This window comes from Eleginops maclovinus, chromosome 5 (genome assembly GCF_036324505.1).
Source record: "Eleginops maclovinus isolate JMC-PN-2008 ecotype Puerto Natales chromosome 5, JC_Emac_rtc_rv5, whole genome shotgun sequence".
Taxonomy (NCBI): Eukaryota; Metazoa; Chordata; class Actinopteri; order Perciformes; family Eleginopidae; genus Eleginops; species Eleginops maclovinus.
The window spans coordinates 18154118-18178545 of record NC_086353.1 but is presented as its reverse complement, the minus strand read 5'-3'; the positions used below and the strand labels follow the sequence as shown (position 1 = coordinate 18178545).

Genomic DNA, 24428 nt, shown 5'->3' with positions numbered 1-24428 from the left:
GTTTAGCTAGCTAATAGTTAACCATTTCAGTTTAAGAAACATGTGTCTTGTGTAGGAATTGTCACTGACTGCTATTTTACATCTTTCCTATGCAGCCATTGGGTAAATAGAGCTGCGTCCTACTATTGTGTGAATGTCCGGTCATTTGCAAATGATACAAAACCAGGCTAGTAAATAGCGTTAGCATAGTTTGTAGTTATCTTGCTCAGAACTACATTTCCCAGGAGTGACGGTAACAAACGTGTTTTTCTAGGAAGTGCCCCTGTCACAGCGTTAGAGTGTCATCCGGTTGAGAAGTGGAGGAGGACTGAGCCTGGACGAGAACAAGCTTTCAGCAGCAATTGCAGAGTAATTTCAATGCAGAGACACAGGCAGCTCTGTGGGCTGCATATGGACGAAGCTGCGACTGTATGAAACCGAGAGGGACTCCTCTGCATTAAGGTGAGAGGAGGGGGCAGTAGGATTTGTTTTTTAAAGCAACCAGACCTTGAATGCCTCAAAGGAATGCTAGCTCATGACAGGGAATGTAAAAGCGGAGCTAACGGTTCAGTATCGCCATTGTGCATTTCTCCTGATTATACCATGTTTTCACTTAGTGGCTACATATTATTTGGTCTGGATGGAGGTTCATTTATCTGATGTTGTTGTTGTTGTTGTTGTTGTTGTTGCTGCTGTTGACGTGAAACAGAACAGTGGTTGTCTTACTGCTCACCTCCCCACCCTTCTGTCTCTATCAAATCCACATGACAGCATATTCTCCAAACCTGCCCCCCGGGTTACACATTTACAGGCTCCAAACCTCACTGCTGCGTAACAGAAGCGTCTGCTGCCACCATAGTTACATAAAAATAAACATATTTCCTACTATACCGCCAGTGGTATCTAGATTCAGCCAGGCAAATTGAATGTAAAAAGTTTCTTGTCGCCACCATTCCAGTGTTGGAAAGGTTACTTTAGATCACACAGCTAGTTACCCAGTAAAAAATGCACGGATCATTTAAAATAAACCTAGATTGAGATGGGAATCAGCTATAGATCAAACGTTTTTTTCCACATGTAGGATTTTAACTGAAAAGAATATAATCTGATTTAACACCTTGTAATCACCAGCATACACTTCATTTTGTCATTTTATTGCTCAACTCCATTTCATGTGACTTCACTTCCAACACTGGTTTTAGTATTACTGTGCAACCTTTAAATGACAATGCTTAATTTATATTGACAATACATGCACACCTCAAGGGCATTCACACAGAGGTACAGGGTGTCGCTCAATAGAAAGTGTGTCGTGCTTCAGCCTCTTATATAAAACACCATGAGGAAACACAAACAGCCGTACAAGTAACTGCAATAACAAAACTGAGAGAAACTCTGAATTTTCTCAGAGTGGATCCCCTCATCTGAAGAACAAGTTGTCTCTGCCAAAATTATGAAGATGAAACCAATACAACCGAGGCATTAACCTTTCCTTGGAGAACAGCAGCGAGGCTATTTTACACCTCAAAAGCCAAATATTTATTGAATGTGTTCATTGTTTAGTTTGGCATCTGCATGTTAGATAGATCATGAAAGAATGTGTACAGATCTGGTTGTCTGATGACCTCAGCTAAACTCTCAGCTAAATCTATAAAACTTCAGACTGACTTAGGAGATAAAAGTTCAAATTCACAATATTAATCACATAGACATCTTATTTAATCAAACATATGACTTGGATAACATCTACATTACAACTCTAAGCTGTCCAAATGTCACAGAATTAAAAAAGGAAATTGAAAAAGAAGAGGGTGTGACTGGTTGGTAGCATCTTTAAAGATTAACTAATTGCAATTGGTTTTGGTTTTGAATGTGACCATCCATCTTATTGCTGTCATGGAAAGCTACAACAAGTCAATTCATAGGAAGTGTTGTTTCTTATCTGGCTTTAAGGTTTTGGGTTTTGCATTGTAATAATCCAAGCTAACTGATTAATGAACATTCTTTTTTGTTGCTCTTTCTCCAGGCAGCTCTCAGTCCCAGCCTGTGCGGTTGACCGCCCCTTCAGGCTGGGCCATGAATAAACAACCAAGCAAAGAGAGTCTCAAGGACAAGGTGAAGGGGATCTTTGGCCTGGGACCCCCGCGGCCTCCCAGCAAACAGAGTGATGCCCGACCGTCAGAGTTTATCATCACGACGGACATCATCAAGGTGTTCAAGAGAGACCCGAAGAGTGTGCAGCATCTGTTCATACACAATTAAACTCAGCTTCATACGTTTCTTCATTCCTTTCCTCCTGTGATGTTTTTCAGGAGCTCCAACCAGACTGCGGGCTGAGCAACCGCGTCCGCATGATGAACCATGTCTGTGAGCTTGCCAAAACAAAGAAATTTGAGGAGGTTGGTCTGCCCCTGGTTTGACATTTTTGGATACAACACTACATGTCATCTTCTGTGTGAAAATGTGTGTTTTCCTTTGTTTTTTTTTAGCATGCTGTGGAGGCTGTATGGAAAGCTGTGGAGGACATGCTGACTCCAGAGCAGCCACTGGAGGCCAGACATGCTGTCCTGCAGCTGCTGAGGGCCATTATACAGGGACAGGTACATAGACAGGAGAAACACTCACAAATATTAATGTGACTGTAGTTCCTGGCTGTTTCATAATGATCTGTTTCCTGTTTGTGTGAAGGGTGAGCGGCTCGGCCCTCTGAGAGCCTTCTTTTTCAACGTGATCAGAGACTACCAACCATCCAACGAGGACCTCTCTGATAGGCTGGAAGTCTTCAAGGCCTTAACTGAGAACGGGAAAGACATCACTTATCTGGAAGAGGATATAGGTGAAACTCCTTTGGAAAAATATTAAAGCAATTCAATGCAAGGAACATGGTGAGAAGAGGGATGAAAACGTGTTCATGACAGGGTGGAGATTCTTAAATTCTGACATTCTGAATCAATTTACAACTTGTAAAAATTGAAAACAACGTTTCTTTCCCACAAATAACTTAGATATTGCTACTGAAGGACAGTCAGATTATTTTATTTTTATTATTAAGTTGCTGAGAAATACGGCTACTCATTTGAATAAATGTAACGGGTTCAACTTGCTGTTATTGTCACTGAGAATCGATAAGGTTGCTTTTGTTCGTTTACATTATTGCAATCAGTGGAGAAACTGTTTTCAAATATAAATAACTCCATCATCTTATACACACTCTGCATTCATCCCATAATTTACAACTCTGCCTTTATAAGCACAGCTAGACAGTGTGATTTCATCCTGAAAAAAGCCCTACACTCATTACTGTCTGGTTCACTAGCATAATCCTCTTTGTTGTGAATTGTGTTGTTAGTTTGAAGAGTCTGGATTAAATATCTAGATTCCAGTGATATCAAACACAGCATAAATATTGACTTTTAACTCATTTGAATCATCTTTGTATTAATGTTTCCAGTTATTGTTGGTCGAGGCATGACTGGGCTGTTACACCCCTTATTCACCTGTAATGTTCCATAATATTTCCTTCTCTCGCTCTGCTCTCTCCTGTCTCCAGCACGCTTTGTCCTCCTGTGGATGGACATAGGTCTCACCTCCGATTTTCTCCACGTTCTTGTTAATCTGGTGAAGTTCAACAGCTGCTACCTGGACCAAAACGTCTCCGTCATGGTCCAGTAAGTGAAAAATACAGACGCATACACACACTTCTTATTTCAATTAGAAGAATATATTAACATGCATTTCTTTGCTTGTGTTCTGTGTAGGAAAATCTGTCTCCTGTGCAATAGAACAACATCTTCAACAGATATTGAGGTGGGTGTTTGTTCGGATGCATTCTTTGTCCAAACGGCTTGTTAGAATTTTACAGTTCATGCTGACAATCCTGCCCAAGATTTTGTGTTGTAATATGAAGCATTACTGATTCAATGTAGACATTTAGTGGTTCAGAAGCTCACAGGCACAACAAAGAATGTCACCAAATATGAACAACCATTGGTTGAAATGATATACATTAAATCAAGTCAATATAAAAGGGTTAATATCCATTATTTTAAGCATTGTGAGACATTTTATTATGGTATAAATGATGAAGAACCCGAAATCAAACATTTCATTCTACTTAAGTAGTCTGGTCGCAGTTGGCTTTACTCATCACCATGAAGACCTTGTTTGTGATAGAAATCGTATTTATCTAGTTTGGTTCTGATTCTCTAATAATTGTAGAGTGCTTGTTTGTGGGACTGTGTTGTTGATATGCTGTAACAAAGTTAAATCTCCAGTTATCTAAAGGTTTTGATGTAAAAATTGCTTAGAGATGAGCTGAGAGATGTGAGACTGATTTCTGCTGGGGAGGTATTCCAGAGCATTTAATATTAAGTGGTTTGTATGTAAAATCAAGATCTTGCTTTTTACAACTACATATAATCAATACAACATGGAGGTACCAAATCATCAAACTGTTGTGTTTGTTATTTACTGTGCTCTCTAAAGAATTGTTAAACAAGCAAGAAACACAATCAAGACATATTAACTGCATAATGTAGCATGAACAGTCTCATAAATTAATGAGGCTCAGAGTTGTTTACACTTTTGTTTTGTTTGTTTTGATGTGTCCAGGTGGCACTACAAGTACTGGATGCAGTGGTGTGTTACAACTGCCTGCCCTCCGACTCTCTCACTGTCTTCATCATCACACTGTGTCGCACTGTCAACGTCAAGGAGTTCTGTGAGTCCTGCTGGAAGGTGAGACCACACACACACACACACACACACACACACACACACACACACACACACACTTTCTCCTTTGTCTGATCCCTCTGATTCACATCAAAACCTCCTGTGATTGTGCACCTGCAGCTGATGAGGAAGGTGTTGGGGACTCACCTCGGCCACAGTGCAATCTACACCATGTGCCGGATAATGGAGGAGAGGTATTAAGCAGTCTGAGTGTGTTTCTGAGCTTATGGTGCATTATGGGAATGTTGTTTTCCTGCGTTGTGTGTCCCTCTAACTCCCTGCACCCTCCCTCAGAGTGTACATGGAGGACGCACCGTTGTTGAGAGGAGCCGTGTTTTTTGTTGGGATGGCACTGTGGGGAGCGCACAGACTCCCTGCCCTGAAAAACACACCTACACTCGTCCTGCCATCTTTCTACAAGGTAACACACATACAGGACAGTGCTTGCTATCTGCCCCACTAGGCATGCGCTGATCTTATCGCTTAAATGACATGAAAACAGGAATGTGGCAAAAATGTCGGAGAAACCATTTGAGTTTTTATTCTACAAGATATAATCTAGGGCGCTCTATGATTTTAATTTCTTAATCATTTAATAACATTTGTTTAATCATTTGGTCTACAAAATGTCACAAAACAGAGAAAATTCTAGATTCCCTGAACTCAACGTGAATACATTTTTGGGCTTTTTTCTTAAAATATGAGATTAAAAAAATTGTTGCAGATAAATGTTACAGACGAAGAATTACACTGACACTTTTTGCCATAACATTTAAACTTAAGCTTCAATGCCAAGTACACATTTATTTCTGCATAGGCTGGATCTTCGTAATAAGTCATACTATAGACATTTTCTATAAAGTAGGACTAGGTCCAACTTTATTCGTTTTTGCTAGTACTTAGGATTTTTAAAATAGAAGGCAAAAAAAACAAGTATATTCCTGATATTGTGATAAACCAGTTAACTGTTTCTGTCTGTCTGTCCCTCAGGCCATGTCGAGTGCCAATGAGGTGGTGTCCTATGAAATCGTCCTCTCGATCACCAGACTGATCAAGAAGTACGGCAAAGAGCTGCAGGTGGTCACATGGGACATCCTGCTGGGCATCATAGAGCGCCTACTGCAGCAGATCCAGGTACACACACACAAACTGCACAAGTGCACAGTCACACACACACACACAGGTTCAAATACCAGTTATTTTTTCAGCAAGCGGCTTGTCTCATGTGTCTTCACAGACAATAGGCAGTGCGGAGTTGAAGGCCATCGTGTACGAGCTGCTGACCACAGTGGAGGAGCTGTACGAGCAGAATGGTTACCACGGCTCCACAGAGAAGTTCTTCAGTCTGGTGGAGAAATGTGCCGACAAGAGACCAGTTAGTGCTTTTAAGTTTCCATCCCTCTGTGTCCTTTTGTGTTTTGGTCCTCTAACACACTGCTGAAACGTTTCTAATCTTAATATTGTGCGTGACAGGATGCGTCAGTGCTGACCCTCATCTCGTACAGAGCCCAGTCCATCCAACCAGCCAAGGACGGCTGGATTCAGAGCCTTCACCGCCTCATGGAGAAGTTCTTCAGGTAGGACAGGAACAGGGATGATGGTGATGCTATTAATACTAATTGTATTTAAACGTTTACCTCTTTGTCCATGTGAGAATTCTCTGGTCTTTGTAATATTTTATTGATGTTGTATTATAACAGCCATATATTGCAGTGTTTTTAAAGACAACTATAAACAATTGGATCCTTCTCTGCTAATCATAACTTTGATCCCTTCTCATCTAATATCTACAATATTTTTCCGGTCCCTCTCTGTCATGTCTCCCTGAAAGAAATGAGACTCGCAGCGTGATAAGGATCAAAGTACTTCACATCCTGTCCTTCGTTCTCAGTACCAACCGACAGCTCTACGAGGTCTGTACGCACACCTGAACCTCCACACACACTTTTGCAATAAACTATGAAGTCCAATGTTGCTTTAATTCTTACTGTATGTCTGTCTCTGTCTTACTCTCTCTCCTGTTTACTTTATTGCCTTGTTCCAGGACGAGTTGATTGAAATGGTGGTGATCCCCCAGCTCAGTGGGATAGCTGAAGACCGGGACCTAGCTGTCCGAAAACAGGCCACCCAGCTCCTTGTGGACCTGGCTGAGGGTTGCATCACACACCACTTCAGCAGCCTGCTGGACATCATTGAGAAGGTACACACACTCACACTCACACTCACACTCACACACACAAACGCTGATGCTGTCTCACTTTAATGCTATGGTAATTCAGTTCCGTCCAGCCACGATGAGGTTTTTTTAAGTGATTTCTCTCTGTGCAGGTGGCCAGTCGCTCTCTGGTGTGTTCAGGGCCCCTGGAGGTCTCTGAGAGAGACCCCACAGGAGAGTCTCCTATGGAGGATGTGAGGACGGCTATACTGGGCCTGCTGGAAATCCTGCAGGTACACACATTAGGGCTGAATTCACCAAAAATGACATTAGGATTCAAGTTATTTTAGAAAAGCTTATAAGAAATTCTTGAATTTAAATTGTTTATATAGTTTCTATTTTTTACATACCTATTTTTTTAGTTGGCTGGAAATGACAAACCATGTATTTTCAGATTTTAGCCATGTTTACAAATATTAATGGAGCCTAAAAAAAATCTGATGCTGTTATTGGTCTCTTTTAAATAAAAAAATATAATGAATATATATATATATATATAATATCTTAACTATTGATTAGTATCAACTTTTTTTATACTTTTCTCCTGTCTTGTGGTTGGATTAAAAAAACAAACAAAGTGTAAATCTTTTGAAAACCCTCCATGTTTTTCTCTCCTGGCAGAGCAAGCTTTACAGCCTACCAGCCGGTCACGCCAGTCGTGTGTATGAGTTGCTCATCAGCCACCTGCAGCTCCACTACAAGAACAAATACTGCTCAGCTGTCGCTTCCAGCATCAGACTGCGGGTAAGGGGATTCATTTTGTGTCTTTACTCCATTTGAACCAAACATGCATGTGGACTTGTTTTTCATTCCTTTCTCTCCTTCAGGTGTTTGATTTCTTCCTGATGATGCGAGTGGACTCTCTTCACCGTCTTGGTGTCCCAAACAAAGACGGGGTCCTGAGGTTCAGCCCTTACTGCTACTGTGACACAGGGTGAGGACGCACACGGCTCATTCCTGCATCTGTTTTGCTCATTACAATCCAGGAAACGAAATATTAACTGTTAACTGTGGTTTCAGGGAGCCAGAGAAGCGTGTCAGTGAGAAGAAGCCTGCAGGTTCAACATCTCCTCCTGCTGGCAGCCCTGTTCCCCCCACTGCTCCTTCAGCTTCAACAGCCTCCATACGCTCGGCCTATCTGCCCTACGCCCCGGCCTTCAATGTCCTCCTGCAGGGCCTGAAGATGGTACACAGAAAATGATTATATCCTACACACAGCAGATTGAAATGCAGGAAGTCCAATGTCTGTCTCGCAATAGAGGCGTGCAGGGATGATCTCATTTTGGAGGCCAAACTAGAAGTTAGATAAAAAAAAAACACATTTGGAATTTTGTATTATAGCAGGACATAGGCTCAATTGTAAAAACAAGTCTATGATACTTTCATACTTTGTTCACAATGATCATCGTTACAAATGAAATCTACTTTTATGTTTTTGAAGTGTAGATGCAATATTCAAAAGTGAAAAGCTAACTTTAGGCTTTAAATCAACTACAGAACAGTTGCTGTTTGGTGTCCCGATAACCTCTGTAGTCTCGTGTTAGCAACTGCCTTTTTCATGACAGCTAAACACTTCAAGATTCCCAAGCGGGGTATTTACGGATGTAGTTATGTCGAAGAACAAACCGTCAACCTGAAGTGCAAAACTGGAAACCTATTCCTGGGTTTAAGAACTAATTTCTACAACCCTCTATTTCTTGTGGATGTAACAGCTGGGTATCGCTAAAGTGTTTATTCTTCTTTGTTTCAAATGACTTTGCAAAGAGCACAGACTTGCTCATAACTGATGGTTCCAGTGTTTTCCAAGCTGTCCTTTAAGAGATAAGACATGTTTCTGTTGCAGGAGACTGATTGGAAGGTGCTGAAGCTGGTTCTGGACAAGCTGCCGTGGACACTGCAGTACAAAGTGCTGCTGCTCACATCACCATGCAGCTTGGACCAGCTCTGCTCCACACTCTGCTGCATGGTAGCGCAAGAAAAGACACACACATAAAACTATTCTTACAAGTATGTCCGAGTGAATTTACTTGTGTCTGTGTTATCCTAGGTGACTGATCGGCTGATCTCGGAGCGTTTGAAGAAGACCCCAGACGGGTTTTCTCGCACTGATATTCAGCTGGCGGTGGTTCCTGTCCTCACAGCGATCACATCCTACCATAACTACCTGGAGCAGTCCAGACAGGTAAATATATGCCTCGGAGAGTAATCAACAACATCACAGCAGGTGCAAGAAAATCCCTATCTGTGCAACAGCATCCCACTTACCAGCTGCGCACGCGCACACGCACACAGGCAGTTATTTCCCTGCTGTCATGACGTTATTCATTTCTTTCCCTCCACAGAGAGAACTGGTCCAGTGCCTGGAGACCGGCCTCATCTACCGCTGTGCCAAGCAGTGTGTGGTGGCGCTTACGATGTGCACGGTGGAGATGCCTGAGATCATGATCAAGCTCCTCCCCGCTCTGATCGTCAAGCTCACCCACATCTCTGCCACTGTTGCCATGGCATCACCTATGCTTGAGTTCCTCTCCAGTGAGCACCAAAAAGCTTTTTTACTCAAACACTTACTTTTCCTGTTTCTCTACCATTGTTAAATCTTCAAGGCCAGTTTGTCTCATCAAAGTTTTCTGTGAATAAGCCGTTATTTCTGTTTTCTGTTTCACAGCTCTGGTGCGCCTCCCACATCTGTACGCCAACTTTGTGGCTGAGCAGTATGTCAGCGTGTTTGCCATCTCTCTACCCTACACTAACCCTTCCAAGTAAGTGCTCACAAACACACATGTTTTCTTAAAAGACACAGACCCACTCTGACCAGTTTGATTCTTCTGCTCTCATCAGGTTCAACCAGTACATCGTATCCCTGGCCCACCATGTGATCGCCATGTGGTTCATACGCTGCAGACTCCCCTTCCGCAAGGACTTTGTTCAGTACATCACTAAGGTGGGTGCTGCTTCCTCTTCCTAACTTCATTTACTTGACAAACAAAAAAATAATAAAATAATGACAAACAAATAGACACATAAAAATTGAAAATGTCACTCTTTAGGAAATATTTTACTATTCAACCCAATCCTGTATAGGAAGGACTCCCTGCATCCTTCTTAATTTAAAAAAAACTTTTGTCGAAATTGCGAGATTATACATCAAAGGAATAGTTCAATTTAAATATTTGTGGAAATATGCTTTTTTGTATTCTTGCAGAGTGTTATATTACAATGTTTATATTCCGTGTGTTGAGTTTGGAGCTACAGCCAACAGGCAGTTAGCTTAGCTTAGACTAGGCTAAAGCAGAAAGGACTTCAAAACATCCATTCACCCTGGCACATAACCTCCCATAAAACCACAACTATTTCACACAAACTTTTGACCAGACCCTTGTCTGAGCTACATTATTTTAGCAACTCCCTATCTTTACATTTACCTCTTCGTCTATGTCTCCAGGGTTTGCGCTCCAATGCGCTGCTGCCTTTCGATGACGGTCACGAGCAAAGTGCGTTTCGTGCCAGAAGCACCAGCCTCAACGAGAGGCCAAAGAGGTAAAGCATACACACACACACACACACACACACACACACACACACACACACACACACACACACACACACACACACACACACACACACACACACACACACACACACACACTGCTGCATGTGGTCTCATACAAACTAGCACACATGGTCCATGTGGCCATTGTTGGGGTTGCCAAGGTAATAAGGGACTCAGCATGAATGGTACTGTGTCGTGGCGGCTGCAGTGACTCTGCTCAGGTTGCCATGGTGTTTAAAGTTCATTTTGTTTATGCTTTTCACATTTTGAAATGTGTTTTTTTTGTCTGTATAAAATTCACTCATATTTATAACATTCAGGGGATGGACACAATAAGACAAACACCTGTTAAATGAATGTAATCCAAGGAAAAACCCCTTCAGTTGAAAATACATTTTGATTGGTTGTGATTCCCACCACCCGTTATAGTATATGACTCTAATGTTAGTGTGTGCTTTGTCTTATTGGATTACATTATATTGTCCAGATGTTGTTATACTTTGTCCACCACCTGAAACATATAAGGATGATACCGAGCGGTAGCATGGGGGGGAAGAACTCTCAGTTTTTCTTTCCCCTGCTGTTACACCTCACCATCTGATTGTATGACCACACTACATGTATATGTTCACAAAGAGAAATACACACTTTCACACAGAGGTGTAAGGAAGCGTTTCTCAGCAAGGCACCATCCCCATCTGTACATAGCGTGCTTGTTTGTCGGTTTGTCCGTGTTTTTATCGCCCGATAACTTGCGATAAAAACATCCAAAGTAACTCATTACAAACACAGTCACAGGTGATCGCAGTGAGGGGGATGAAAATAAGTGTTCGTTGGATCGGACCCAATGCACAGGATGTAGACGACATTTTCAGTGTGGAGAGCGATTTTTAGTCAAAATAACCAACGACGAACGAAGCTTTTCATAGTGACATAGCGTCTCTGCTAACATCAACCTCTACTGATCGTCCATGTAATACCTCTTTGAGTGTTCCACATTATTTATCATTCAGCCAGTGACCCTTCCTTGTGCTTCTTACTGCCTGCTGTTTGGTTGGAGGGCTGCATGTCAGATTTGATATTTAATGTATAGCCTCTTCTCACAAATCCTTTAGATATTGGAAAGGTATGTTTTCCAAAAGCCTGGATACATCTATTATGTTCATTATTTAGTGTTCACTCCAGGCATGCTGTGCTCCAACCCTCAGGTTTAACCCGGCATTTCATTTTTTCCGTTGGGTGTCATGTTTTTCTTCCATTTTAGCTTCCATCCCGTCAGGCCTGTGCTGAGTCCATCCCTGCAGCTCTACTTCTCCTGTACTAGCCCTTGGCTTCATTATGTACCTGCTGTGTGAAATAATGTTTATTTTGTTGCTTTCTGAAAACTTTCTGTGTGTATTTTCTTTTCCGAGTTGCAGAAGCTTTTACCCTCTGCTGTAGCTTGTCTGTTTTCCCTTTTTTAGTTGATGTTTACCCTGTTTTATTTATTTGACTCTTCTCTTTCTTGCTCCGCTCTTCTGTGATATGACTCATTGTGTTCACTGCTGTTAATTTTCACCTTGTTTTGTTTTCTTTCAACTCTTCATTTGACCCCTCCCTCCCCTGCCTCCTGCGGTTGGGTTCTGCGTTGTGGTTTTGGGGGGGTGGTCATGTCACCCTGGATCCCTCCTTCATTGCTCCTGGTCCCTCCCTTCTCCTGTGGTCCTGTGGCCCTGTCCCCTGCGTGTCGTGTGCCCTTTTGCTCTGGTGTCAAATCCTGTTACCTGATACACCTCAATGCACTGTACCCCCCCCCCCCCGAACACTTCCAAACCATCCTCACGATGACACACCCCCTTACCCACTACCACCGACCCGGGTCCGTTCCCCCCCCCTCGCTGTTCTTCATGGGTACTCCTCACCGCCCAGTCTGCGGGCGGCGAAAGTGGCGAAGGCGGCGGCGGCAGTAGCCAATAGCAGCAGCTCTCCAGTTAAAGAGCTGAGGGACCTTTCGGCCATGGACGCTTTCCGCTCCCGCAGCATCAGTGTCTCGGAACACGCGGTTCGCAGGTTAGAGAAGAGCCTTCTGGGTAACCAAACCCAGAATAACACAACAGCCACCCAACACTTGTTGCTTCCTCCATGGGATGATTGAGGGGCGGGGGGTGTAGGGTCATTTTCATGCGGGTCCGTTGGGCGGGCGTTGGGCGGGCGTTGGGTGGTTGGTTGCCAGGGACACCTGGAGCGGATTGTGCATGCTGGAGGAAGGTTTGTTTGTCGACATTTCTTTTGGGCTGCGATCGTACACATGCTGTTTGTTTTTAATGTTTGGTTCATGATTTGGTTTTGCATGCAGTGTTTGCAGAAGATATCGGAAAACATTTGATGGTTTTCTGTTTAGTTCTAACACAGATTTAGCTTTCATTTTCATTTCATTTCTTTTGCTGGGTGTTTTGCTGACTGGTTTTGATTGGCCTAACAACTAATGGATGGCAGGAGAGACTGCTGCAAAGCATGTGTATTCAAAGTGATGGGATCTTATTCTGATTGACATCCACTAACAACTTCCCCTCTGCTATGGGGGGAGGCACTTCTGCTTGCTCGGCCAGCGACTGGGACAACAGCAACACAACAGCTCTGTTTTCTTGCCGGACATATTTTTGTTTCGCTCCACTGACAAACACACACTGTGCTGCGAAAACCATGGCAATCTCCCCATGTGGCAATCTCCCTGTGTGGCATTTCTAGACTAACTGTGCTGACATTTTGACACTGAAATCACTCGTATCACCTCACACACTTCCGCCTGAAACCCCTTTTATGCTTATCACTTCTTGGCTGACTAACAGATGTGTGATCTAACACTGCAGTTGTCAGACGTGGCTGCAGTGCCACTTTATTAAATATGTCCTACCTGCTCCTGCCAGACAGAGGGCAGCAAAGGCCCAGTTCTTAAATGTCTGATGGCGCTCTGTCTGATTTAATTTCAGTGACACGGCACTTTATCAGACTTAACAACTGCAGTGTGGATCTATTTAACCTGCTTCAACTGCTCAACAGTTGCAATCTGCTTTTCTCTCAACGTTGGTGTCTTGACTTGTAACACCTGAATTAGATTAAGCCCTATTTTCTCCTGGATACTTCAGGCAACATGACCATGTTTTTTTTTTTTTTTTTTACCTTTTTCATAAATCCATCTCGACATTCAATCATTATTATCTTTTGATACTTCTTCTTTTTTAGCTGATTGGTGTTGTGGGGCTCTTACATCCATACTGAGAGTTTTACTGTATCTGCAGTAAAAAAAAAGCAAAGTCTTAAACTCTCATAAAAGCCACTATACTCAGCTTTCAATTGGGTAAAAAGAGAACAAAATATAAGAAAGGAGTGAACACAGCACTGTTTCAGTCGTGAGCGTTTCATGGTCATGTTGTTTGGAGCATGTGTCTTGTAGAAATTGAACTGAAAAATAAATCATGACGGTAGCAGAAAGGTAAGTACAGAATCTGTGGCGAAGTTGTTTATTCACACACTGGGAGACGGTCCGAGGGAAAGATTTTATTTTTTTAACTAGTGAATCTGCAACTGCATTAAAAAAAAGTGTATCCTTAAGTCTCTCAGATTAGGTCAGTGTCTTACGATGTGCATGTATTTCCATTTATCAACCATTGTATTGAATATGTAGTGCATTATTTAGAGTAGTGGTGTTGGAAAATAATGATACACTTGGGAATAGGGATTTCATGAGCTGTGATACTGAATCGATTCTAAATAATGTAGAAGACAGAGGCTCAGAGTGCACAATGTAAAAAACAAAACAATACTTTGGTAAATGCAGAACTGTTCTGATAGCATAACTTAACTCTAATTATATAGAGTTTAGCTTCATTGCAGTGCGTTCTTTATACTCTTCACAGTTTTCCAGAAATGTAGATAAAAACCTGGTAATATATCGCCTTGCGTAAAGTGTCACAACATATTGAAATGTAACCATGATTCATAGTGTTTCGCAGAATTGCTGCTGCCCTGATATATACAGCAGATAGCAACACGGCTAAAACAAATAGAGCTAAGACTATTAACCGTTATAGAGCCACAGAGGACAGCTGTTCCCCTTATACCCTTATACATACATAGTTATTTCCTGTCTTTTATATTTGTTTCTTTGTCAACATTTTGGTTTTGATTTAAGAGTCTGTGAGCGTGAAAACAGTCCGCTCCCCACAGGGACAAACAGAGACTTCACAGTTGGGCTCAGCATCATGAATTGCTCAGTTTTAGAGCATTTTCTTCAAAGGGCCAACTAGGCTTTCATTTGAACTGAAGCATCTCTTCAACGCTGATTGAGACTGATGTTAAAACCTGTAAAGGTGCTTTTAAACTGATTAGCCCGCAGTAATGGTTGTTGTGGATACAAAGAGGTGCTGCTCATGCCACAGCAAACACTAATAAAAAGACTTGGCTGCAGCGGCAATAATAATTAAAACACATTCACTCACACACTACCCGCTGGTTTTTCTGCAGTCCTGCCTTACTTAACATTCATACATGTTGCAGCACACATCCCGTCTGCCTCTTGCACAGAGTTTAACTGCAGCTAGGGAAATAACCAGTGCTAAATCCCAACTTATTAGGCCTCTTAAACCAAGTCCCAGTGTGTGTTGGTGTGAAAATGTAATTATCTGTTGGTGGGTTTCTTTATATACACAAATGGATGCATGTGTGCATATAAATGCTTGTGTTGCATGCTGACAGAAAAAACTGTGTGTTTGTGTGATTTTTGTGTCGTCCTGCATTTCTCTTTGTGTGTATATTAGTTTGCATGTTCCTCTGTGGACACTGACTACATGTCCGATATATCTGGAGCCTGAGCGCCTGCCTCTTCCTCCTCTGCTCTTCTTTCTGTTTTCTAACCTTTCCTGGGTTTCCTCCTGTAGGATGCAGACCTCCACCACTACCTGCAGTCTGGGCTCCGCCGATGAAAACGCGGTGACTCAAGCGGACGAGGGTCTGAAGACCGTCCACCTGGAGCTCACTGAGACCTGTCTGGACATGATGGCACGATATGTCTTTTCCAACTTCTCCGCCCTGCCCAAAAGGTCAGCATGCATTTTTTTTTTAATCAGTATGTGTGTATGGTGTTTAGCTTTTCAAAATGGTCATGTTTTGTAAAAAATAATTGCAGGAGGCTGTCGAAATGGAATTTACCTATTTTGTCCTCTTAGGTCTCCCATCGCAGAGTTCCTTTTAACGGGGGGTCGCAGTATGACCTGGCTGGTGGGCAACAAGCTGGTGACCATAACAACCAGCGGAGGGGTCAGAGCACAGGCGCTGCTAGGCCTGGATATGGCTGAGCGGCTGGGAGGAGGAGGGGAGATGACCAGGTGAAGAACTTTCAGACACACACGGCAAAAGTACACATTTTGGGGGGAACTTAAATCAATTGTTTGATCTTGAACTTGGACCGGATATTCATGTTCCCCTGAGGATGAATCCTAATGATGGAGGTTCTTTTCTGCTTTTCATCCAGTGCTATTTTAAGGGCAACATTTGAATTTTCCCACACTTTTGTTTATGCCTGTAAAACTAATGAGCCTCCAATCAGCCTCAACCATACTTCTTGTGTAGTGCTAACCAGCTAATGCCACAGGCTAAACTAAGGTAATGAAATGATGATTAAGTACACAATATATCTGCTTAACATCTACATTTTGAAATGTTAGCATGCTGACATGAGCATCTAGCTCCAAGCTTTGCTGTGCCTAAATACAACCTTGCAGAGCTGTTAGCGTGTCAGTAGAGTCTTACCCTTGTTAGCGGCGTTGTAATGCCTTTCCTCACCTGGTGCTGCAGGTCAGATCCATCCCTCCACACCCGAATCACCAAAGAAGCTCCTGCCAAACTGGAGTCACAGTCGAGCCAGCAGCACAACAGAGCCACGCGCATACGGGTCCGCTCCATGTCAGGTAATAAACATCCAGCTGCTTGGACATAACACCATGCCTCAGGACTTCCCATTATGCACCACCGTCTTTCTTTATTTCATATTTTTCATATTGACGAGAACTCAACAATGTTTATTTCACTGTACAAACATGAAACCTCTTTCTAAGAGCACCCGAATGAGAAATAATCATAGGAGCTTTTCTCCTCCTGCTCGATCTGAAGGAGACCCGCTCTACCTCTCATAGCTGTCATGTAACTGAAAATGAGTGGCATTATTTATAATGATTCCATATTGGCTCTAAGTGGATGGAAAGTGCTTTTCCTTCTTATCCCTCATCCCATCCCATGCATTATTGACATCTTTCAGTTGTGAGCTAAGGATTTTATATCAGTGGAACTGGATAAATAGATTTTGTTTGCCTGTTTATTTTGATAATGTCAAGCTTTAGTCTTGGTGTAAACAATACATTTAGAGGCATAATTCCATAAGTCACGCTTAATTAAAACCAACCTTTATGATTTCAAAATAAAATAATATAAATCTAAATCATTTGAAAAGAAAAAATGATCTAAATCTAATAAATGTATAAAGGCAGAAGGCTGACTGATGATGATGATGATGATGATGATGATGATGATGATGATGATGATGATGATGATGAAGAAGATGATGATGATGACCATCCTTTCTCACTTCAGGTGGCCATGCTCTCCGTGCCGGTCCTGCTCAGAGTCTCAGTCCGCTGGTGTCCCCCTCTGAGAGCGAGTTAGCTGCCCCGCTCTCCCCTCCCTCTGTCTCCACCCTGGACGCTCTGGGTCCCCCCTCATCCTCTTCCTCTGCTGCCCCCTCGCCCCCCCCGCCTCTCAAAGACAACCCCAGCCTGGCTGAGTTTATCCCCATGCTCACGCAGGGCTGGGCGGAGATCTTCATACGGAGACCGTCAGGTATGCAGGCCACAGTTCACACAGAGGGGATTTGGTTCTTCATTATTATTTAGTTATTATTAACAAAAGACCATAGCAGTCATCTAGAAATTAACTTCATGTAACAATACAAGACATCGTTTGTGAACCTTGTCGTGGCTTTCACCTGGATATTTCTACTGTTAAAGCCGTCCTTGGTTTTGGTTTTGTTCCTGCACAGAGTGAAAATTAACCTGAAACTGTTTCAAGGTTATAACACTGACTCTTTTTTTCTATTCTTTTTTGTATTGAAGAGCACCATGTTAGTTTTGGAAACTACATTTTTAATACTTTTTTCATTTGAATCAGTTAATCAACTAAAATCACACTGAATGAAGTGATTTTCAACATTACACTCTTTGGACAATTGGTAGACTCTCATCTTACAGCTTTAGAAGCACGATAAATACACTTAAATTGAAAGGAAACGTTATGTTCAGTTTGGTAGAAAAAGCTCTCTGACCTGCTTTGGTGAACTTCCCTACTGTCTCTCGGTCTGTCGTCACAGGAAACACGAGCTGGCTGATGTGTCTGGAGAACCCTCCCAGCCCCTTCTCCTCAGAGCTCGGCAACATGCCGCTGCAGGAGCTCTCCACCATCCTCATGGCCATGGAGGGGGTGAAGGAGCCTCCCGCCCAGACAGCCAGCGCTCCGGCCAGCACCGCTGCTCCCGCCCCAGCCCCGGCCCAGGAGCTGCTGACACACAGCAGCGTCGGAGGGAAGCCGAACCTGATCCAGCGCTCAAACACTGGTGAGAAAAACACAGAAACATCAGAATCTGGAGTCTGCCACTGAGTGCTGGCTAACCAACATTTTAAAATGAGATAAAAGAGATGCGTGTCAAGAGAGCACAGCCAGAGTATTTATCTACAGGGCCGAACGTTATCATGGTCCAATAATTGTCATGTTACGCATGGACTCATCCTGTCCGCCTGACTGCCTGTTTTCATTCTAAGCATTTAATGGTGAGGTAAGTGCAAACCTTGTGTATACTTTATTTCAACTGAAGAGGATCAATAGGCCAGCCTGCATTTGCTCAGGTCGTTGATCGTGAGTTCCCTGTGTTGACATGCATTTTGTACTTCTGTTCATTCTCTCTCTTACTCTGGGGGCTCCCGTTCACATTTTTCTTTATTTTCGTCATCAGCCCATCTTTTTTCCTCACTTCTTCTTTCCATATTTCTTCTTTTCGCACTGCATTTTAGATTATTTTTTCCCTTTGTTCTGATTGGTTTGTCTTTATGTGTTCTTCACCCTCACCACCATGCTGGTTTGCCCTCCGCTGTCCCGGGTGTAGTGGGCGGCTCTCTCTGGTCTCTGGGTTCGGGCTCTGGCCCCCCAGGCCCGCTGGCCCCCGGCAGGTTGCACAGGAGCATTTCCTGGGCAGGTACCGTCCAACACATGTATGCCGCCTCCTGGAGTAGTGTGTTTCTTCTCACTTGCACAATACAGTGATCTGCCAGCGCAAACTGAAAGGAATTTGATCGTCAATCAGTTTTCGCTAAATCTCCTTTAATTGAAGTACAAATGTAGGCAGAAACAGTCCCCACTATCTCTTAACTGCTCATAATGGTAAAATATCAAAAGAAGCAATACAGGATTCTCTATAATCTGCTTAAAGCCATTTGGGTATGCTTATCTTCTTTTTTGACGACAGTTACATGAGATACAAAGTTGATATCCCTCTGCTTGAGAGTGGTATCGATCTCTCATCCATCATCTTCGAGGTGTTCATCCCAAATGTAACGTCTTCCTTCTGTGGTAATTTAAATATCATGTGTAAGACTCTCTTTTTCCATTTTTGATCCCTCTCGAAATACTTTTTACAGATAACTCCTCAGAACTTCTTACATATACTCTCATATTCACTAAAATTGTGCAAGTGAAAGAATTCAGCATTTCTGCTTCCCCAATCAGACTCCTATTAACCCGGGAGGGGGGGTCCTCAACGAGAGAATCTGTAAACTACCTGCACTCGGATCATTCACTCTAATGACACCTAAAGACGGGCCGTGATTCATTTCACTCCTTACCTGATTTGTTTCCCCTCCTAATCATTTTTCTCTAACCCTCTGCCACGGAAATATACTCCCAGGTTGAGCTTTTTAACCTTTGACCCTCTCATGTTGTCAACAGGAAAGCCCAGACCTGATCTCACTAACATGCCCCTCCCTGCCTCACCGCTAGATCAGAAGGGCGAGAGACATTTTCAGAGCTGCAGTTTAGAGGGCCAACACTCATGTGTCAGGGAGACCTAAATGCTTCTTCTTTGACAGTGTTCATTATGGGATGCAGGACTTGGTCTGGGCTGCTGTTGCAGGAGCTGCAGTGTGTTTGGGTCCAGATAACCAACCGGACAGATGCATGCGTCCAAATAGAGGAATCGAGTAGATGTGAATGAAATCTGCCTCATGATCGCAATGTCTGCTCATGTGCACGCATGTGTGTTTCTATGACTACCTTTTGAGTGTGTTTGATCAATCAATACATCTGATTTCCTTTCATGTTACCATGACTACAATAGATTTTTAGAGAGAACGTGTCATTTCTACTGACAGCTTTAATGAAGTGTTGATTTCTGTATCTAACAGTGGGGTGAGAGGGTCGGGTAGGGGGTACAACTGTGTGTGTGTGTGTGTGTGTGTGTGTGTGTGTGTTTGTGTGTATATATATACACTTATGTTTGTTGCTGTGTCCTGCTGTAGACTCTGTGGTGGTGCTGGAGGAGGGGTCAGGGGTCACCGCAGCACAAACTCCCGATTGGCTCGAGAGTGAAGAGTTTGAGGCAATGCCGTCTGATCCCATCTTCATGTCCGCGGACAAGTTCACCAAGACCCCGCCTCCTGGAACGCTCAGCAGGGTAGGTAGTCTGTGCTATCCCTGAAATCTTATGCCAATTTCAACCTATGGCGAATATCAAAGTCCCATGTGTACCAACAGAGTTAACAATACACACTAATTAACATTAACTCACACACAGGCTGCTCTATCTCTGCTCACTCTAGCTGTGAACAGAGGAACTCAGGGGTTTTCCGCAGTGTCTGTAACACATTATCTGCTGATAAGAGAGCAGCTCCTCTCTCTTTAAGTTGGCTTCCCTCTCTTGCTACTGCATGACAAGCAGCATGCCAGCCAAGTGGAGCACAGCCAGCCTTTTCATTCAGAACCATTTCTCCTTGAAGTTCTGCATGTTTGAGCAAAAGCTGTTAACAAGCTAAAACAGGATCCAGTGTTCTCTTGCTGTTTTAAAACAGCCTCCTCTTATCTCTCTCCTCCAGTCCTCCTCAACATCCAGTCAGGATGAGGAGAAGTCCACACTGGAGGAAGTAAGTGAGGGAGCGATTCCAATCGATCAGCCCACTATGGGACCCTCCACCCCAGGCAGCCAGGGGCCTGAACTTCCCTTCCAGAGCCCGTCTCAGGGTCACGGACTCAACAAGTCCAGCTCCTCTCCGGAGCTACAGACCTTACCGGAGGCCTTCTCCAAGGCAGCTCTGGAGTCCGAGGCTGCGCTGGGAGACACATTGGTCCCCAAAGCCCCCGCAGACAGCAAGCCTCCGCCCCTGCAGCTCCAGCCTGAGAAAGAGAAGGTGGAGGGAGGGGCAGGAGGGGACGCTAATGGACTCGGAAGTCAAAGTCAAGGGAGTGACAGCCCCGGTGTAGTGTCGTCTGTAGGCGGAGGAGCGAGGATGAGGTTGGAGTTTCCGGCACCAGCCCCACAATCCGGACCCATATCCCCCAGCGGAGGCCACCGACCCCGGGGCCACACCATCTCAGTATCAGCCCCCTCCTCCAGGAGGGAGAGGAGGACGGAGAGGGACTTGTACCACAGTCGCCCCGGACCAAGCACCACAGAGAAGATCTCTGGACTGAGCCCGAGGTAACACGCATTCACTGAAACTGCTGCAGCCTCGGTCGCCCGTTTCTGCCAAATAAGTGACGCAATCTAATCTCGGCTTTGATCCTAAGAATGATCATGTTTTAGAGCCAACATATTTTTGAAGGATAGTTTCAGGGCTTTACTGAATAGTTTGAAGCTTCATTGTTAAAGAAATCAACATTTAAGTATGTTTTTATTGGGGCTTTTTATGTGTATTTTTCCTTTGAGCTGATATTTATGGACAGACGCAGATACATTTTTAATTTCTAATATTATTAGATGTATAATTGGTTTAATATAATTATGCCATTAAAAAAAGTAATAAAAAAAATAGTAAGTCATTGTCATAAAAGTCTTAGTGCGGAAAAAAAAAAGCCAAGAAATCATAGCATAGTGTGTCATAAACAAGTCAAGGTATGATGTCATAAAAAGTGTTTTCATTAAAGGTTTATCAAAGACGTCATAGTATAGAAGGTTTACGAAAAAGGTAATGAAAATAAAAGAAAAATGGATAAGTAAGTCATAAAATGTTGTTATATAGTATATAAAAAAATATTAATTGAAGTTGAAGTTATAGTGGTCCAGTTTGAATGTTGTAAAGTATGTCTTTTAATTGTGCCATAGCGTCATACTATAGTTATACCAAAAAGGTCATAGTATAGTACGTATTCATATACCATGTATATATATATCTATGAATATTAAAAGGAAACACTCGTCTATGATGCCAAGTATTACCAAAGGCAAAAGCCAACATTCTTCTCATTCTTATGCCCAACACTGTCTTTCTCTTGGTCTCTCCAGCTTTGTCTTCCTCCAGCTGTACCACTCTCCTTTCTTCGGGAACGAAGCCAACAAGCCCCTGCTGCTGCCCAAAACTCAGGTTAGCTGACCACTCTGGCCGACCTGGTATCTGCACTTATTTCTCAGTGTCATTCACATCGTTCATTGTGTGTGGTAGGTGATCGACCGCGCCGTGAAGGTCCTGGACCAGATGCCTCCGTACGACACCCACAAGATCGGAGTGGTGTTTGTCGGGGCTGGTCAGGTCACCAACGAAGTTGCCATCCTGTCGAACGAGTACGGGTCGAACCGCTACGCTGCCTTCCTCACGGGCCTGGGCAAACTAATCCACCTGAAAGACTGCGACCCCGACCAGATCTTCCTCGGAGGTCTGGACCAGTATGGAGACGATGGAGAGTTCACCTACTGCTGGCATGATGACATAATGCAGGGTGAGCACGATAATGGTATTTGAGCGGATATTTGTTTTTCACGCCTGCTTGTTGTTAATCAAATCTCGTCTCTGCAGCCATCTTCCACATTGCCACTCTGATGCCCAACAAGGAGAGCGACAAGGGCTGCTGCAACAAAAAGCGACACATTGGCAACGACTTTGTCATGGTGGTGTACAACGACTCTGGAGAGGAGTACAAACTGGGCACCATTAAGGTACAAACAGATAGAGTACATGTGTGTCTGAAATCTCCTCGTATACAGCATTTGAAGAGACCACTTCGAATGTTTCTTAAATCTTTATCTCTACATGTATGGCAGCCATTCCAGTGTCGGTTGAATTCCAACACAGAGAAAAATTGTCAGTTGTAAAAATAAATAAAATCTCATCTCAAAAACAGGTCTATAAATAATAAAACCAGAGATACTGATAATGCTGCAGTGCTCTCTTAATTTTTTTGCGGCTATATGTGTTTTTTTAAATCACTCATCTTCTGCTTCTCCTTCTTTCAGGGTCAGTTTAACTTTGTAGAGGTCATCATAAAGCCGCTGGATTATGAATGTAACCTGGTCACCCTCCAGTGCCGCAAAGGTGGGTAGAGCACCGGTTTTCTCCGCTCATGTTCTTTGCCAATCGGTTCTCTTTAATTCCTCCTCTCTTTCAGACCTGGAGGGACTCGTTGACACAACAGTGGCAAAAATCGTTTCAGACCGCAACCTCCCTCTCTTAGTCCGACAGATGGCTCTGCATGCAAATGTAAGTCTTGCACCTTATCTCTTCCTCTGAGGCCGAGTCACACGTACACACACAAATACATACTTACTCTTTTTCTTCTTCGTCTACAGATGGCCTCTTTGGTGCATCAGTACCGAGCCAACCCATCTGATGCCTATGCCTCCAAGTGGCTGGCGAGGTTGCGACACATTAAAAGGATTAGGACCAGGGTGAGAAGAGGCTCTCCTTCATCGATGTCACTGCTTTTGTTTTAAAGTATTTATCATTTGTAACCATCTTGCCGTCTCTCTGCTCTGTCCTAGGCCCAGGAGGACATCCAGTCTCGCGCAACTCCCGGCATCTCGCTGACCCAGGGTCACACACAACAAAACAAGTCTTTCCAGCAGACCAATCAGAACACAGAAGTTTCGGGACAGAGGAAAAGACTTGTCTCAACTGTGGACGATTTTACGGACTTTGTTTGAATGGGTTTCTTGTCCTGGCAGACAAAAACCTGCCTTTGAGCTGAGGTTGGTTAACCTTCATTTCTGAGTGGAAGAATTCAAGATGACACGCTGATTTCAACTTTCCCAGTTTGTATCGGAAAAGTTATGATCTTCACGGTACCATAAAAGCTTATTTTGTGATGAAGTATTGATATGTGAAGACTGTGATCTCTGCATAATTTTCGAAAAAATGCTAACGCTTTGCACTTTTAAAGTCTAATCATGATGTTTCTGAGGTGCAACATGGGATGAGTAAAAGTTGTACATGACACTATGTTCGAGAGCAGGATGTGTTTGAGTAAAAATATGTGGAATAAAAAAAGTGGAAACTCATTAAGGTTCGATATCTGGAATACATGACTCATTGATTATGCATTGGTTTTCTTATACATACTTTTCAATGACTTTTGTCCTATGACTTTTTTCATAGTTCAGCTTGCTACTGTACACCATGTTTTTTTTCATGCTATTTATTCGACATACAATACTCAGAGTTAGTTGTTTTTACAATTATCTTAACAGTAAACATGAGATTTTTCATGATATTCAAAATACCAAACTGACTTTTATGACATCTTCAACCTACTGTACTATAACGTATTTATATTTGTACCTACATACTAAACAAGGTCTCTTTTTAAACTGGCTTTTTTTCACATTGACTAATTTCATGGCGATGCACTGCAGCCATAACCCGCGTCATGCAAATACCCTGAACACGCAGG

The 24428-nt window shown here is 43.1% G+C and overlaps 1 protein-coding gene across 3 annotated transcripts; it reads left to right on the top strand.

Moving 5' to 3' along the window:
• The first annotated feature begins 283 nt into the window (after positions 1-283).
• Positions 284-24036, top strand: tsc2 (TSC complex subunit 2). Of its 3 annotated transcripts, XM_063883367.1 has the most exons (41): positions 284-441; positions 2006-2190; positions 2292-2378; positions 2469-2579; positions 2668-2815; positions 3530-3647; positions 3738-3786; positions 4591-4716; positions 4834-4907; positions 5008-5134; positions 5704-5847; positions 5951-6088; positions 6187-6290; positions 6545-6626; positions 6758-6913; positions 7042-7161; positions 7550-7672; positions 7756-7862; positions 7949-8114; positions 8772-8894; positions 8976-9110; positions 9271-9460; positions 9594-9687; positions 9767-9869; positions 10371-10465; positions 12387-12527; positions 15395-15556; positions 15683-15841; positions 16311-16423; positions 17103-17348; positions 17875-18117; positions 18664-18753; positions 20072-20226; positions 20645-21246; positions 22051-22129; positions 22208-22481; positions 22559-22698; positions 22996-23074; positions 23148-23239; positions 23329-23427; positions 23521-24036. In XM_063883367.1, the coding sequence occupies exons 2-41, from the start codon at positions 2056-2058 to the stop codon at positions 23680-23682; spliced, it is 5691 nt and encodes a 1896-aa protein (XP_063739437.1). In that variant the 5' UTR covers positions 284-441; positions 2006-2055; the 3' UTR covers positions 23683-24036. The 3 variants fall into 3 exon arrangements, with proteins under 3 accessions (XP_063739437.1, XP_063739439.1, XP_063739438.1); XM_063883369.1 differs by lacking the exon at positions 12387-12527; XM_063883368.1 differs by lacking the exon at positions 18664-18753.
• Positions 24037-24428: the final 392 nt, after the last annotated feature.

What these genes read in the sequence shown, in the direction of transcription:
- tsc2 (XM_063883367.1), top strand. Translation starts at nt 2,056, where the DNA reads ATGAATAAACAACCAAGCAAAGAGAGTCTCAAGGACAAGGTGAAGGGG. An exon ending in CATCTTCAACAGATATTGAG is followed by an intron (nt 3,787 to 4,590) that starts GTGGGTGTTTGT and finishes TGATGTGTCCAG; the next exon opens with GTGGCACTACAAGTACTGGA. An exon ending in GCCTGCTGGAAATCCTGCAG is followed by an intron (nt 7,162 to 7,549) that starts GTACACACATTA and finishes CTCTCCTGGCAG; the next exon opens with AGCAAGCTTTACAGCCTACC.